This window comes from Bombus pyrosoma, linkage group LG7 (assembly GCF_014825855.1).
Source record: "Bombus pyrosoma isolate SC7728 linkage group LG7, ASM1482585v1, whole genome shotgun sequence".
Classification (NCBI taxonomy): domain Eukaryota; kingdom Metazoa; phylum Arthropoda; class Insecta; order Hymenoptera; family Apidae; genus Bombus; species Bombus pyrosoma.
In genome coordinates this window covers 36662-54702 of record NC_057776.1, presented here as the reverse complement: position 1 = coordinate 54702, position 18041 = coordinate 36662, and the positions used below count along the sequence as shown (strand labels likewise).

Sequence of the window (18041 nt, the reverse complement as noted above, 5' to 3'; positions counted from 1 at the left end):
GGTCAAGCAGTCATCACCACGTCGCACTCGGTCAAGCCATCATCCAGTGTTCGGTTGAATACATCCAGTCAACGCAACGATACCATAAGAGTCTCAGGTCGTACTCTCACGTCGTTGTTCGTACAAGCATTCACCATTGTATCACCGAAGTTGTTGGATCGATTAAATATATTATAACCTGTCAACCGCAGCGTTATTTCAATTAACCACCCTTATTATTCCACAAGAAATAAGGGATCGTACGATTCGTGGCGTCGATTCGTCAATCGTAACGGGAATTTACGACTCCCGTTGGCGCGCTTCTTCGAGATCGCGTCTCCCCGCGAACGTGCGAAAATACACACTTCATAAAGATTCTTTTAATATAACGTTTATTGTCCAAGAAAATACAAATTACATATGTTACATTCTCAATAAACAAAGAATTTCAGTTGAGAAGTGGCTCTGACAAAAGTGTCGTTAACGCGACAGCACGACGTAGTCACAATATTTGATGTAGGATTTGTATATCTTTTACATTACAGTAATTGATTGCATTTAAGCTACTCATAAGCCGCACTTTTGTATAATATTGCCTGTTTCCTTCTTTTGTTCTGAAAAGTTGCTGATAACATTGAACACAATTGGTAGCTTATTATTTATTCTTATGGGTTTGAGAAAAGAGTGGTGCGGTGAGGAGAAGAAGCAAAGTGGAGGGGGAAGAAGCAAAGTGGAGGGGGAAGAAGCAAAGTGGAGGGGAAGAAGCAAAGTGGAGGGGGAAGAAGCAAAGTGGAGGGGGAAGAAGCAAAGTGGAGGGGGAAGAAGCAAAGTGGAGGGGGAAGAAGCAGCGGATAGGGGAAGGAGGAAAGGGGAGGTACACTTCATAAAGGTGTATTGCGAAATTCCCCTACAGGCTCTCACAGATCGTTCCCTACCTCTGAGAGCCGGCAACGTGGAAGTAGTTACCTGCAAATTTACTAAACTTATTAAATTGACCATCACCCTTTATTTGGTGGCAAATACTCTTTGTCAGCCCATTTATTTTACTGGTAAATACTCTATCAACTTATTATTCTAATGGCAAATAATCTTTGCTGTTACATTCGTTCGAGTCCAGAGTCTTGAACAAACCTGCTTTTGTAATTATGTTAAAAAATGTCACGATTCAAACTATTAAAAGCTTATTATCGTTCCTGTATAAAAAAGTGTTGTAAAATTACAAAAAAAGCCCCTCAACATCCTAAAACCTGTTCCTGCTCTTGCGCAGCCCCTTTCTCCGGTTCAGTGTCATTCTATTTCTTATGAGTGCTAAATTTATAATAAAGTATGATAAAAGAAAATTAATAATTGGCTTACGACTCAGCCTTCTTTTCTCTTATCATCCAACCCTGAAGTTTACGTGACATTTGCATTGTTTGCGCGTTAAGAATGGCCTAACGACCATAACTGATCATTCAACCGTTCAATTCTCAACTGTCTTTTACCCTGAGTGTATTTATGATGTTGGCAGAGATACGCGTGGCATTGTCTCTGATCACGGTAACATTATTTTTTGTTCTGAATGAACGCGTGTAAACCATGACCTGATCGGAATGCATACCTGGAAGCCACGGCACTTTCATTTGCCACGATTCAATGGCTACATCAAAAAACAAATTGCAGTATTGAGTGATTTATTCTTATAAAAAATAGCTATACAATAACTTACAAAAAATCTTACTTAATACATATGTACAATTTGCACCAATATATATCGCTGTTGCAACGCAATAATGACGTAATTGCAAATTTATAAATTTTAAGGTAAGTACGTTACTAGTCTCAGATACATCAGGATCTAATCTCTTCAGTATGGAAGTTTCATAATTTTCCGAATATTCCGGACCACTGATGGTAGTAAGGTTATGAGTGCAGTAACAACAATTTATCCCGCAACAGTTTTATCGATCTCGCTCGCATCAATCAAAAGTTCAATTTCTCCTTAATAACGAAATAGTCGCGATATTAAATGCGCGCACGTCCATATAAACGAATGGTCGTTTCCGTAAGTGACGTTGAGTGTTACAGAAATATTCGTTACTGCTGTCGCACTCTGTAGCAATATTGATGTAAGTGTTAGTGTAAGTTGCATCGCAGACATTTATTCTGACCAAAATAATATATTTATTTAAAAGTAACTATAGGATGCAAACAATATTGTTTATCAACATAATAAAATATTTCCTTCGTTGTTTAATTATAAGCTTTAATAAATGAAATTAGTGTTTCCCGTCTCCTGAAAAATCACTGTTTTGCAATTGCGTCACTGTTAAACTTGAACGACGATATATAAGAAGTTCTCATTATTTGAGTAATTGTTTCTTAACTAGTACATAACGTTTTCTCTGCATTCAATTACTGAATTTCATATCGTTTCTTTTCATATAGCTTGTAGAATATAGTATGCTTATTTGTGCGTAAAGTTTAATGCGAATATAAATTAAAAATTTATTTAAACTCTGACTAGTTCACGACGTTCGTTTCTCTTTAGAATACATACTTGTAATTCGTTCAACGTGTGAAACGTTCAGAAGTTTCGTTTGTTATATTATATACAACTTGACATAATTCAGGTAATCTCTCGATTAACTTAATTTCAATGTAAACTGGTTCTGAAATACCTATATTGGTAATGAATTTATGTACAATTATTGGATTTCATTGACCAGTCATGATAATAAAATAGATTTATAAATTGTTTTGCGTATATACAGACTGAAAGACTTAAAAAACTATATAATCAGTTCATTTATAATTACAAACCGAATTATAATATTGAACATTCATACAAATCAGCCATGTTTGACGGAATAACGCAGGTATCAATTTTTTAAGAATCAAATTTTAGTATTCTGTATTCTTGATTCAATAAAATTTTTCGAATTGAATAATATTCATTAGCTATACTTTAAAGCTGTACACGATTTTTATTATTTGAGAATAATTGACGAATGTCAATGGTACCCACTGTACTTAATATACTATTATGAGTACATCATTTACAATTTTTCCCCGCTGAGATTGAGCACGTTATAATACGAATGATCCGGGAACCTATCTAATTCGATGTAATCGGTTTCGTCGAGTAAAAGGCCTTCTGCTAAACTGACGAGTTCCCCAAAAGATGGCCTACATGCTGGATCTTTGTCCCAGCAATAATACATAATGTTATAAAGCTCTCTCTTGCAGTGTTCTGGCCTGTCTAGTCTATAGCCCTCTTTGATTCTTCTCATTACCTACAAGAAAAAATTATATACTAGTATATCTTAATTAAATACCTATCCTAATCAAATAGCTGGTAGAAGTATTGTATACAAATATTTGAAAAGTTCTTATAGAAAACACTGCAAATGCCAAGAAACAAGTTTTCCAGGAGGAAAAATATTCCTAAGTATTAATATAATCCAAATTCATAAAACAGAAAAATATATCTGTAGAAAATCCTGTATGTGTTACCTATTAGCTGTAAATAAAGCTCAATGTTCTATTCATTTAGATAGACGCTATAGACAAAAGCCAAGAAACGATTAACTAACGTTTATTGACAGTTATATTTTTCACTATAGAGACGACATTGTGACGCCATCTTTCAGCATTGCTAGTAACTATTTAGAACAGAAGATTGTAGTTAAATTCCATACTACAGTATTTTCATTAGTATTTTTACAATTAGTACATTTTCTAATAAAAGTTTTTCAATTTTAGTACTTTCTTACTACAGTACAGTGTTTTCTACAAGCACTCTTCATTTAAGCGCAATAGAAGCTCTATTATCAAAATATCGACTATCAGGATATCGATTAATGAAAAATTTTGAGGCTAGTCCTTTCAAAGATTGAAAAATAAGAATGGAAACTAAAATGATTAAATTCTTATATAAATTTTGTATTTTTCTTCCAGAAATTGTTATATTTTTATTGTAATTTTGTTTTATACTTATGTCTTTGTTTCTTCTTATTATTAATATTAACAAGTCAGTTAAAAATTAGTATTATATTTTCATGTGAAAACAAGGTTACTCTATTATATGGAAAATTCAATTATTCCAATAACGTATTATGATTATATCGAAATATTGTAATATGGTAATTAAATACACTTTGATGATTATCTGATAAAAGTAAGATAGAATGGAAATAAAACGTTTCCTAAAGTGAATACTGTGTGGAATGTTTAGTATGTAAAATATTTTTAATGCTAATATTATAATTTACTTTATATTTACTTTAGAGGTGAAGTACTTCCTAAACTAATATAAAGGAGTTATATAATTCTAAAATTAACATTTTGGACATTTTTTCATTGACATTGTTTTAATCAAAATTGTCTTGATTGACTTGAGACAAACAATCGTTGATCTTTTTCTCTCCAGTATAATACAATATTATATGTATTTACAGTGTACAGGATGAGTCATAAACGCATGTACATACTTCAGGAGGTGAACCTACACACAGACGAAGTAATTTTTTTTTTTTTATTATTTTATTGCAATTTTACAATTTGTCCAGTGGGACATTTGGTAAAATATTATATCTTAAATATACATAGCATGTGGATGGTTACCCCCGTCGGGGTACCACCTTCGTGTTTGTTAGGTTATATTCTTTGTGGCAGATGAAGTAATGAACATATGTCGTGTCACGCGCTCAGAAGCAATAATAGAGTAGACAAAACATCCTGCATGACGTAGCCATCGAAACAATAATCAGATAGTAACAGAATAACCGCGACGATAACCCCTGTAGAGGGACCAAACCTTAATATAAGAACCCTCCCAAATCGGCACTCAACATCCTTTTTGTTATAACATTCTGAACCGTCACTCTGTTGGATTCGTACAATAAATTTGACTAGCATATCTAAAGTTCAAATTTTTTACCTTAGTGAAACGTTCAAACTACGACGCGAGATCACCGGTGATCTGTTAATTTTGTGATTTCTGTGTCTCCTACGTGACAGTCGCATATACCTTAGTTCTCGGATTATAGGCAGCTGTTACAGAAAATGTTCGAAGAGTGCGCCTCGTGCCACAACATATGCCACTATACATCTTAACATTAAGAATTCCATATTCCATACTCGCTCGAAAATACCAAGAATTCTTCAAATAGTCTTAAATCTATTTTGTATCCGTCTTCGTAGATCATTGTTCACCTGCGTTGAATACACAATAGATTGGAAATGGCTTCAGAAACAAAAGCTTAATGGATTTAGGTCATGACGGTCATCCACCTTAGCCTATCCATCACTTCGCGAAGAAGCTGAATATTCTTACGGTAAAAGCGAAACAAGAGGAAAGCTCACAAACATTTTCTTTAATTATTTATACCTAACTCGAAAAATATATGTTCATATGACGTTTTCTGCTTATTCTACGTACATTCAGCCCTTGAAGTATGGGCATGCATTTAACTCATCCTCTACATAATATTCTAGAATTAAATATGTATAAAAATACATGTATTGTACATTTTTTTCTCACACGATTGAAACAAATGATATTTTTTTTAAAAAATGTACAAAATGTAGACCCATTTTGGCATCATTCTCGCAGGACAGAGTTTAGACATTTTTCGCATAACAAATTTATAAATACTAGTTCCATTCAACCTATTGATAGTATATTTTATTGCAATAATTTACATGTGTCTCAACCCCGTGGCCTACATGCTATCTGCCGATCGCACGAGCCGTAGTAAGCAAGACGTTTGGTCGCGCGCCGTGCCATTCATCTGTTCAGCCGTGTGCCCGAACTGGCGCAAAATGTACACTTCTTATGGCATGTATATTTAGGGGCTACAAAAGGAATTGTGAAATAATAAACAACGTTCGAGGACAAATGGTGTTTTCAAGACGTCTAGGGCGTAATCATGATCAATTGATCAGTTAACAAAAACAATTTATCATTTCAAAGTGGATAATGAATAGCTAGAAATTTGTAAATTACCACGAGCCAGACACGTGGGTTCCGTTTATGGCACAAATTCTTTACCACGAGTCTGACTCGTGGTTTTCGCTTATGGCAGAAATCCCTTATAGGCCAAGGGGTTACTCCTCATTGAAATGAAGTATCAAATATTTATGCGATTGTTTCCATCAAAAGTAAATCCACTCCTTCAGTGTAGTCACACCAAGCGGAGCTACACAGTGGTGGATTAATTGAAAAATATTTGATCTTACTGTGTAGAAATCTTTAGTCGAAAGAAAATCTTTCGAATTTGAATAAATTCTGAAATAGCGTACCTCTGCGGCGGCTAAGCCGGGATAAGGCGTAGAACCCAGCGTTACAATTTCCCATATTAATACGCCGAAACTCCATATATCCGATTTCACGGAAAAGATGTTATCGTAGAGACTCTCCGGAGCCATCCATCTGATGGGCAGCCGACCTTCGGACTTCCTTTCGTATATTTGATTAGCAGCCACATCTCTGGCAAATCCGAAGTCTGCGACTTTGCATGCACGATTCTCGTCTATCAATATATTTCTCGCGGCTAGATCTCTATGTATAATTCCTTTCGAAGCCAAATACTCCATACCTTTGGCTATCTATAATATGCAAATAGTACTTGAATATAATATTCATTAATGTTTGCTTGTGAAATGTAGTTATTGTAATTATACAAATGACCTGAGAGATCATATATTTAGTCGATTTTATTTTTTATTAAGCTATTAAGTATATATAAAACCGGTGAAAAATATTTAGTTTTAATAATGGATTCAGCTAACCAATTATGTTTTGTTTTGTTCTTGCGCCATTAAATATAACAATATTCTCTTTCATAGAAATAATGTTTTTCTCTTACTATTAGATGTAATAGTGATTGAAAAAAATATATATTAGTGTTTTACTTGTATTAATCGTACTGTAACTAAAGTGAACAAACTGAGTTACAGCATGGAATAGAAAATAACATATAAATTTTTAAATATAATAATTATAATAATTAAATTTAATACTCAGGGTGCATATTCTTTATCGGGAAAGTTAGTTACGCTACGGATTCGCTTGAAGATTTGAGATTTGGGAAAATTTGCGCATAAAATGGCATTCGTGTAACACGGTTTGAGAATTGAGGAAATCCTTGTACAGAACGGCACGCAATGAAAATTTTTAAGCACAAGCGCATCTTAAATTTGCGTAAGGGATTTTTGAATATTGAAATTTCAAATTTGTTTTTAGTTCGTCGAATATTAACGTTTTGCACCTCAGAGTTTCTTCGCTGTAGAGTAACAGCAACTAAAGGCTTCTCTGATAAAAAATCGATAAAACTTTTTAAAACTGATATAAGTAGAAACCATACATGAATTAACAAAGCTCAAAAGATGAAGACATTTTACCAGGAAAAGAAGGCTCTCGTTTAATAATGTTTAACAGTGATGAAGAAGAAACTGTTGACTATGTAACATTGACATGTAATACTTTTTTACTTTAATTATTGATAGTTTTAATAAGCATATTTTTTTCAGTTACAAAAAGAAAGTAGTATATTTTTATATAATATATTTAATATAATTATTTAATATAATATATTAATAATATAATTATTTAATATAATATATTAATAATATAATTACTTTATATAATATATTAATAATATAATTATTTAATATAATATATTTTTAGTATATTTTATGGAATTTTTCAAAAGTTAACTGTCGTATTACACGGAGGATCGCATTCTTAGGAGTTAATAATGTGTTACGTATATGTGAATTTCAACCGGTTGGCATGAATTATGTAGTAAGCTTTGCATGATAAAAATATATAAAATTTAATTTATTTATTTCAATAAACATAAATGTTATAATTATTATTCATTTAAATAATATTTTTATTTTTTAAATGTATGATCAATTACTGGCTCATTCTTTGCTACGTAACCAACTCTACAGTTGGCTCCTTTTCTAGTTTCTGATTTTCTATTCTATATCTCATAACATTTAGAACGACTTAAAAAGCTAAAAAGTAATATATAGTATGAGAATGTTTATGGAAAAATCTTTTTACGTATATACAGTGAGATCCGTTATAACAAGACGTGATAAAGTGCACGTGTATCGAGCGAAAATTCAAAGTCGATTTTCTCGAAAACAAAGCCTCAAACGAAAAATTTTTATTCTATATTTTCGACTTCTTTTTTCGCGTAGAATCACCCCCTTTCCGCTTGTATCACCAGTTACCAACCACCCTGTATAAATAGTATTCAATAATATAAATTATTAAATTACCAATAATATATTATGTACATTTATTGTCACTCTTTTAACTTGCAAATCATTTTATTTCCAGTTTCTAAATACTGTACCTATGTAACCAAATCAACGTATTAGCTAACCAAAATTCAAGAACGGAAAGAAATTAATAAGCATATCACGCATATAACGCCATTAACGATATTTTCATTTTTATAGTTAGCATTTAAATGTTATGTTCGTCTTATGTAGAAAACTCAAGTTTTGTTATATCTTTATCGAATTTTTTTATACAAAATAATTCATAAAATTGATATTTAAAGATGCATGTTATTAAAAAGTTCTCGTTTGAAGAAAAACTTATTATACAGGGTGTTCACGATATTCAGGACTAGTGCCTTTTTTTCAAATAGTAAATATTTACTAAAGGTGAAATGTGGAGAAGTTCTAATGTTTTCTATAGCAAATATGATAGCATAGGCGAACTTTTTATTCTTGTAATATTTTTTGAGAAACGAAAGTGACCTTCAATGTTTTAAATGAAATACTATTTACTTGTTTTTTATATTTTATGAAAGAAACTGTCAAGATAAATTCAACCGTGTGGTATTACGATCAGACAAATTTACAAGTGAAAGAATTAAATCGAACATTTATTAATATGCTGCAATGTTTGTTTTCGGGAGAAATCATTTCACTGCAATATTGTTTCTCTGTTCAGAAACTTTCATTTCTATTTCACCCATATGGTTTATAAACGGTTTGGTAGTTTCTCCGTGTGTAGAACTTATTTATGTAATTAATAATTATATAAGGAATTTCATCTGTTAAAAAATGATTCGAGAAATGTACTCGACTTGTTCCTAGTAACAGTCCTCCCGTAATCCAAATAACGCATTTATAATACATATTTTCAACTCTAGCTCTTACAGAAGGAAGATCTAGACCATTTAAAGCGCTTGCGACCATAAAATATTCTCTTCCGCCTTTTCTATTAAAATTTTCTTCATCATCACCTCCATTTTTTGTATCAGTGTCATCGTCAGAATTTTACTTTGGATATCTACGTCATTGAAAGCATCATCGTATTCATTTTTAATCCATATTTGAGTATCGCTTACATTCGTTAAAATTAAAACAGTTTCGGTTAAACCTTTCGATATTTCCAATATCACTTAGTTGCCAGATGATACAAACAATTGATGTGATTGAATCAAATATATCCCAAACGCGACAGTAATGCAATTAATGGTCAAAATACAAGACAGTACTATTATTTTATCTCCTAAACGTATATTTTATATTGGCAGAAAAGCATGAATTATAGAATTTCCTAACAGCTAGAGAAACAACAATTGAAACAATTGCAAGTCATCAATGACGCAACACGGATAAAATGTGATTTAATAAAATATTATACCTGGTAAACAAATCCAGTTAAGTCCCTGGACGTCAATCCGGGTCCACCATGATTTCTTTCTTCTCTAGATGCTCTTAGAAAGCTCTGTAGTTTTCCACCGCTTACGTATTCTAAAATCACGAACATCGGTTCGCGCTCTGTACAGCAACCTAATAATCTGACTACGTTGGGATGGGGATCCAAATTTTTCATGACCCGCAACTCTTGTGCAAGATCTAGCCGCTCTCTTTCAGTGGCATTTTCTTTTAATGTCTTCACCGCCACGATAGTTGCTCCTGATTTCCCATCAATATCTAAGGCCTCGCATTTCCAAACTTGACCAAAGCAACCCTCGCCAAGAATATTAAAGACCTGTTGAACAAGATTTGAGAAACAAGGAATTTAGTTATTCCTTAGACGATAATAGTAATATGTAAAAACGCTGTTTCGCAGATTAATTCTTAGACTGAAGAGTATTTATGCATTTATCGCATTTCAAGTAATTAATAAAACCTATACAAAATTTATTATTTTCAAAATTATTACAGTGGTTGGACATTAATTATTATTATAGATCCCATTTCTTTAGCTGTTTCATAATAAAAAGTGGGTTTGTTGCAGTCTGTTAATCGCGTAGTTTATATTTTATACATGCATGTAATTATTAGAAAATGTATTAGGATCAAAATGTATGAAAATAACTTTATACGGGTGATTCTACGCGAAAAAAGAAGTCGAAAATATAGAATAAAAATTTTTCGTTTGAGGATTTGTTTTCGAGAAAATCGACTTTGAATTTTCGCTCGATACGCGTGCACTTTATCACGTCTGGGCTGGCATAATCGGACATCTAATTATTGGGCTATATTTTTTTGAAGGAAATGTAACGTCAGCAGCATATTTCGATTTCTTACAAAACAAACTACCGGAATTATTAGAAGATGTACCGCTGAGAACTAGAGGAAGTTTAATTTTTCAACAAGACGGTGCACCGCCACATTTTAGTCGTCATGTGAGAGATTTTTTAAACCAACATTACCAAGGCTGGATTGGTCGTGCTGGAACAATAGCTTGGCCACCACGCTCTCCTGACTTAACTTCGCCTGACTTTTATTTATGGAGCCATATTAAATCAATTGTCTATTCTGAAGAAATCGCAAGTTGCGAGCAATTGAAAGAAAAGATTATTGCAGCCTTTTATACTTTAAAACAATCGAATACGTTAGAAAGTGCTCATAGAAATTTAATTAGAAGAGCAGAACTATGTGTTCGGCAGAATGAGCAACATTTTCAGCAATTTTTGTAATAATAAACTTTATGATTACTTCATATTATTTCATTATGTATTCCTAATCTTTCGTTACAGCAAAAACAAACTTAAACTGCGATAATATCCATCGAGACAACGATCTATAGTGAGATCCGTTATAACGAGACGTGATAAAGTGCAGGCGTACCGAGCGAAAATTCAAAGTCGATTTTCTCGAAAACAAAGCCTCAAACGAAAAATTTTTATTCTATATTTTCGACTTCTTTTTTCACGTAGAATCACCCCCTTCCCGCTTGTACCACCAGTTACCAATCACCCTGTATATCAGGAACATCAAAAATATAAAATACAACATATGTATTTGAGTTCTGGGACATCTTATGAAAAAATTAAATTTGAATGATTTTATCGTATATCTTAAATTGTAATTTGTGGGAAAATGTAAATTTGTAATCAAATAATTACCATATTCGTTTCGAAGCAAATTGTCTCTAAATTATTATAATTACCAACCTTTAATCGATGCCGTGGAAATTCCCATTTGTCTTCTTGTTTATTTTGTGCACTTTGATTCTCTTTTTCCCAGGGTTCATATCGATTGTTATGCGCTTTTGGCCCTCGCCATCTTTTTAAGACAAGCGATGGATCGTCTGATATATTTGAGACACTGACTGAAGCTTGTTCTTTCTATACAAACAAATATAAGAAAATTATTGTTTCGAGAAATTCTGAAAAAATTGTATTCAATTACTTCACTTCTTTTACAATACATTGATCATGAGTACTAAAATTTCTAAGCGTTAATGAATAAATTATTTTTTAATTATTGAAAAAAGAACAGCTATATTAAATTTAAAAAATATTTCAAAAATGTATAAAATGTTATATTAAAGATTTATATTATGAAAAGTGTTTTCAACGTTTAATTATGCCATTATTTCATGTACGATCCTTTTCATAGTATTGAGATAGACTTCTGTGTAACTATATGCTGCAATGAATAATAATATTTTACAACATCGATAGTGCAAAGTATTATTACAATAATAATACAAAACTAAGAATTTTTATAAAATTTATTTATTATATACACTACAATCCTTTGTTAAAACGTATAATAAAAGTTATTTGAAAAAAAGCATAAAAAATACTGTAGTAAAAATACAACAAAAGGATATTTGAAATAAATATAACAATTTCAACTAAAAATCGTTAAATCTTTTTCACACTATGGCGTTTGAACGAACCAATGCATTTATCAACTTCGTTATAGATTAACTCGATTTTTGCAATTTTTATTAATGTTCAGAAGAAGACCATGAAACTCATCCAATTGACAAATTTTAAGGCTTTTAAAGATCTACTGTATGATTCCTCGTTTCAATTTTATGTGAAACATTTTCTTAAAACATTAAAAAATTGTATTAAAAAATATTTGTTAAAATGAGAGCAACATTCAAGAGCTACGTAAAAATTCGAGAATTGCGATCAGACAAAATTTTATATTTTACTATACATCGTGAGCCTGAATTTGTGATACAAGTGAAATTTAAGCTCGAACATGTTTTGTCAAGAATTATCTCGAATACACGTATGCTTGTTCAACCTAAGAGTTCAACCTAATTTTGATTTTTGTTTTATTTTGAGCCACAGAATCTTTCTAACTTCGCTCGTACTATGAGTTTAGGATCACGGTGTGTTTCCAACGATTTCATCTACAGAAAGTGTTTCCATACCGTGTCCTCTTTGGATTTCCGATTCCTGCAAAATTTGTTTCTCAGGGACCACGCACCCATACCGAGGCCCACGACGAGCACGCAGACCGCCGTGACTGGTACCAACGTGATCGCTATATCTTGAGAAGGCGGTGCCTCGGCAGGTGCAATTTTCGAGCTGAGAGGTGGCCCCTCGACCTCGTTCTCCTCTATGGGCTGTTGCGGAACACCGGTGGTGCCAGGACCGGGATCAACCTCGGCCTGTTTCGCGTCTTCAGGCTGTAACTTCGTCGTTTTCGGAATACTGGGTGGCACAGCCACTGGTGACGGCGGTATCCCCAATTTACGGAATAATCCCTGTCCAGGAACTACTCCCGGTAACAATGGCGGGCGTCTTCTGCCAGCTGAACCTACAGGGCTCCTGCCGAGGAAAAATTGGAATAGAGTTGAGCCATGTCACCGAAACGTTTTCCAGACGATTCAAAGATATTGTTAACGAACTGGAGCATGAATAATGGAACGGGCTACTGGTAGTTCTCTGAAAGGTCATACAGCGTTTCTCGTGATTTATCGACGAAACTTTCTAGCAAGTTGGTTGAGACTTGTAGATTCGTCCAAGTCTGTGGCTTCTCTGCTCGATCGACCACGGGACAGTTTTCGGAAAATTATGGTGTTGGTTTGGAAGCACGATACAGATTGGTAATTTGAGGATTTGCGACAATGAGAAAGTAGCTCCGATATTTGAAGACTACAAGTCTTATAAGACTTGCAATAATTATATTGCGTAATGTTGCAGGAGAACTGTATTTAATTAAATCGTGAAGTTGTGGGTCTTATGAGAAAGATTTTCATAGAACTGAAAAATTTCCATTCGACGATAAATTAAAATATAGATAATTCTTTATAATATTGATACCAGTTTAGCTCGTAATTAATGAAGTGTATTATTATCACCTTAATCTTCCAATTGATAAATCTTCGATTGTAATCTGGTGAAACAGAATTACATATGAAGGCCGCAGACGAAGAACAATTTTTAAATTCAATGTACTGTTAACGAATTTTACGTCAAGTTTATCTTTCTATTTGATTTTGAAATTCTGTGTTGCGTTCTTAAACATTTAAAAAGTATTAGTAACTTTTAAACTATGTATAGAGATTGATATTAATTAAACTAAAGCAACATAACAAAGTAAATTAATATTATTCGTTTCTTAAAACACGTTGTGGGTAATTATTTAAAAGTTATTTAAAAGACTGTTCAAAGGACATATCTTCGAATCTATCAGATTATTTTCTTCTTCAATTATTTCACTTTAAAATAATTGTTCTTAATCATTTAATAACGTAATAGTCAGAAGATCAATAAAGATGTGCATCTGATCTGTATCTGAATTGTATTTATTAGAAGAAAAAGAATTGTGTAGGTTTTATATTTAAAAATGCAAAAGTATATTTCTAGGAATATTAGTTGACTATATTAAATTTTGTTTTGGTCTTTGTTGATCTAGTCAAATTACTGGTAAATGGAGCTGATCCTTCTTGCAACAACTCCATTAACTGAGGATATTATAACGCAGGAACTCTGCACCATTTGAAATATTTTAAGATATTATATTCTACTATAGTTTTTGTTTCTACTTATAATACAAATTGTTACAAATTTAAAGAATGATTTTCTTTAATTTACAGCTGTGATTTTAAAAAAGGACAACGAATTTAAATTCATACGATATATATATAAAGTGCACGCGTACCGAGCGAAAATTCAAAGTCGATTTTCTCGAAAACAAAACCTCAAAGGAAAAATTTTTATTCTATATTTTCGACTTCTTTTTTCGCGTAGAATCACCCCCTTTCCGCTTGTACCACCAGTTACCAACCACCCTATATATATATATAAATATATACATGTAAGAGTTAGTACTGATGTTGATTACTAAAACCTATAGCTTGTATGAAAATTTCATACTTTAAATTACGAGTATAATTTACGAAATAAAGACAATTGTATTTTATAATCTTAACCATTCTCATTTTTCATCATACACAAATACGTTTAGCAACATCGATAAATGTTTTTCTATCTTTGTAACTTGCTATCTAACAGTAGACATCTATATAATTGTATGTATTTCCGACTTGCTATGTCATATAATTATTCATTTCAATAAATTATTGAAATTTTATACACTTAGAGATCGATATTTTCTAATAACTGGTCATAGCCTTCTCGTCAAATTATTCAAAGTAGACTTAGGTCACAAAGCTATAAATTTTCATTAAAATTCTAAATTCTCAAGCCGGTACGTTCGATATTACAGTACAACATAAAAAGCAAACAAATTACTGGCATCATCGAATAGTGTTAGTGAGAATAAGACGACAAACATCTAGTACGAGAATACACTCCCATAACTGCCAATATGAATATCTTGAAACTCCAAAGAACTGTAAGAAAATTTTAGAAAATCGTCGTTTCGTAATGAATAACATGAAAAATATTATAAGAAATATATTATCCTAAATATAAGGGAATCCAAATATAACAGATACTACAGAAATATAACCAAAGATGAGATACCAAAGTACTTGGAAGGGAGGATGAAGTGGAAGGACAGGAAAATTATAGCCAGATTCAGGTGTGGAAAAGAGACCAAAGCGAGGGAACACTGGAAAGAGGAGGGAGAAAAAAGGTGCAGACTATGCGGAAGGGAGGAAGAGGACCTGAGACATGTAATAGAAGAATGCGAAATAACGGGAGGACCAAAAGACATGGAAAAAAACACTGAATGAGACTGGAGAAGGACTAACAGAATTAAAAGCAATAATAGAGAAGAGAAGGGCAAGGGCAATACAAGACGAGGCGGAAGGACAAGAAGGTAGCACAGCAAGGAGGCAAAAGACCAAAGGACAATAATGTGTAGTCATAAGTTGCAATAGTTTGTAGTCATTAGTTTTAGCGACTAGAGATAAGAATATGCCAAGGAGTGCAATACAATAAATGTAAGAAATGTAAATCGAAAGTTCGTCCAAAGCCGAAAGGCTAAAAATAAATAATAATATATTATCCTAAATATTAATAAAAATGCAATTCTGTCCATAAAGGATAAAATTATGTGGCAATTAAGGATAATTGCACCTTTGTTTGGATAACATTATATCTAGATATTTCTGAGAAGAAGTAGACAGGCCAACAAAAAGAAGCGACTACTGTTTCATTAACACCGAATTCTACGACCAATTCCATTAAGTGGCTTTGAATAAATTACAAAAATAACGTGAAGTTTTCTTTTCATAATGAATGTAAAGATTCTGTAATACTGCATACGATACAAATTAACCCCTTAACCTACAACTACGGGCATAGCCCGTAGTACGTTGATCAGGCCAAACGTAAATATTACGGGCATAGCCCGTAGGAGATGATCGGACCAATCGTAAATATTACGGGCATCGCTCGTGGTACGTACTACACAAGTCGTGCGAATGGCTCGAAGGCTGCGCGAGCTTTTTTACGTTTTCGGCTCAAAATTCTCGAACGTAAATCGTAGGTTAAGGGGTTAATGAAAGATTTCTCAACAGAAATACAATTACTGCTAATATACAATCTAATACAAATAACGTAACATAAATTCAAAATAGGTTACACTCTAAAGTTGATCTTTCAATTTGTGATGTGTGTACTTGACAAATAATCGTGATGGATCTATAACGGCTACAATATAAATAGAAACATTTTTACTTTCGTAACTCATGAAAAATTCCCAGTTAATCTGTCTTAGGTTTGAAGGATGTCTGGATCAGAGGCTGAAAATATATGAAAAAATGATATACAGAACGACGGAAACTATGAAAACCATAAAAATATTTCCTCTTTAAAGTGAATATTTCCTTTTTACATTACTGTCAGGTATCGCTTTTCTTTAAAAAAATTTCTGGATATTGCCGAAAATATCGACAGAGATAATTGTTATATGAATTGTTAGTAAAAAAGATGCTGAAAATGGCCTAAAAATAAAAATCTTAAAGTAGAATAACCGTTCGAACCGCTGCAAATATATCGAGATTCAATCTACATTCACAATTAACGAGAACAAAAATCTCAACGATCATAAACAAATATTAAAAATATTCTCCTTTCTGAGAGACTCAAAATTCTGAAACAAAATCCAACTCTCTACAACATACTCGTCCCAAAGCATCGTCAATAATAATAAATTTTGTGTAATTAATGCCACTTTAAAGATTATTTTTATATTTAAAATTAACGAGAACAAAAATCTCAACGATCATAAACAAATATTAAAAATATTCTCCTTTCTGAGAGACTCAAAATTCTGAAACAAAATCCAACTCTCTACAACATACTCGTCCCAAAGCATCGTCAATAATAATAAATTTTGTGTAATTAATGCCACTTTAAAGATTATTTTTACATTTAAAATTAACGAGAACAAAAATCTCAACGATCATAAACAAATATTAAAAATATTCTCCTTTCTGAGAGACTCAAAATTCTGAAACAAAATCCAACTCCCTACAACATACTCGTCCCAAAGTATCGTCAGTAATAATAAATTTTGTGTAATTAATGCAACTTTAAAGATTATTTTTAAAAAAGAAGGAGTTCCAAGAATCAAAAATCAAACAGCAAAGTTAGCAAACGATAAAATGATTCGGTTGTTATATCACTTCTGCGGATAGAAGCGATGTTCTAAGTGAGTGGTCGTGAGTGACATGGAAGATCGGAATCGGTTCATCAATCGATGTGCAAACAATTTTGTCCTGGACGAAGAACCTACCTGGTCCAGTCGGGTTCCTTGGGACCCGAAGTGTTCTTGATAGTGACGTAGACTTCGGTCTTTGTCGTGAGTTGACCGTCGGAGACGGTCACGTAAAGGAACAGGTTCTGCCCTCCCTGGAAAGAAGAAACAAGAAACGTCGTTCAATCCCTGAATGTCGACCATACGCAGCTTGAGTTACGTTCTCGTCGTCCCGGACGGGGAAAAAAGATGACCGTGCGTACTTTGCACTCGTCTAACGACGAGATCTTGACCACTTAAATGCACCAACATGACATTGCATGGTACCATACTATGACTTCTAATTAGGCGATGACTATGAAAAGTATGAAAATAAAGAGCGCAATAAAATTCTATTTATGTAAACTTCATTTATAGAAACAAAATTTTAGCATCTAGTCATTTGAACTTCTGCCAATTGAATTCACTTATCTTTTTTTTTTTTTTTTTTTTTATTATATTGTTTATTTTTAATTTTACAATTTGTCCAGTGGGACATTAGGTAAAATGTTATAACATATGATTGAATAGCATGTGGATGGTTACCCCCAGCGGGGTGCCATCTTCGCGTTTTTTAGTTTATATCCTTTATGAGATCAGCTGGGTGTTTCCTTTTTAGTCTTCTTTCTATT

At 32.7% G+C, this 18041-nt stretch overlaps 1 protein-coding gene across 1 annotated transcript in view; it reads right to left on the bottom strand.

Moving 5' to 3' along the window:
• Nucleotides 1-2243: 2243 nt before the first annotated feature.
• The window catches only part of LOC122569761 (tyrosine kinase receptor Cad96Ca), a 20235-nt gene continuing 4437 nt past the window's right edge, over nucleotides 2244-18041 (bottom strand). Inside the window, exons 3-8 of the mRNA XM_043731321.1 lie at nucleotides 17410-17525; nucleotides 12626-13025; nucleotides 11403-11576; nucleotides 9641-9991; nucleotides 6265-6570; nucleotides 2244-3254 (exon numbers count right to left, since the gene is read on the bottom strand). Coding sequence (XP_043587256.1) covers nucleotides 3018-3254; nucleotides 6265-6570; nucleotides 9641-9991; nucleotides 11403-11576; nucleotides 12626-13025; nucleotides 17410-17525 — 1584 coding nt within the window. The 3' untranslated portion in view covers nucleotides 2244-3017. The remainder of the gene's footprint in view (nucleotides 3255-6264; nucleotides 6571-9640; nucleotides 9992-11402; nucleotides 11577-12625; nucleotides 13026-17409; nucleotides 17526-18041) is intronic.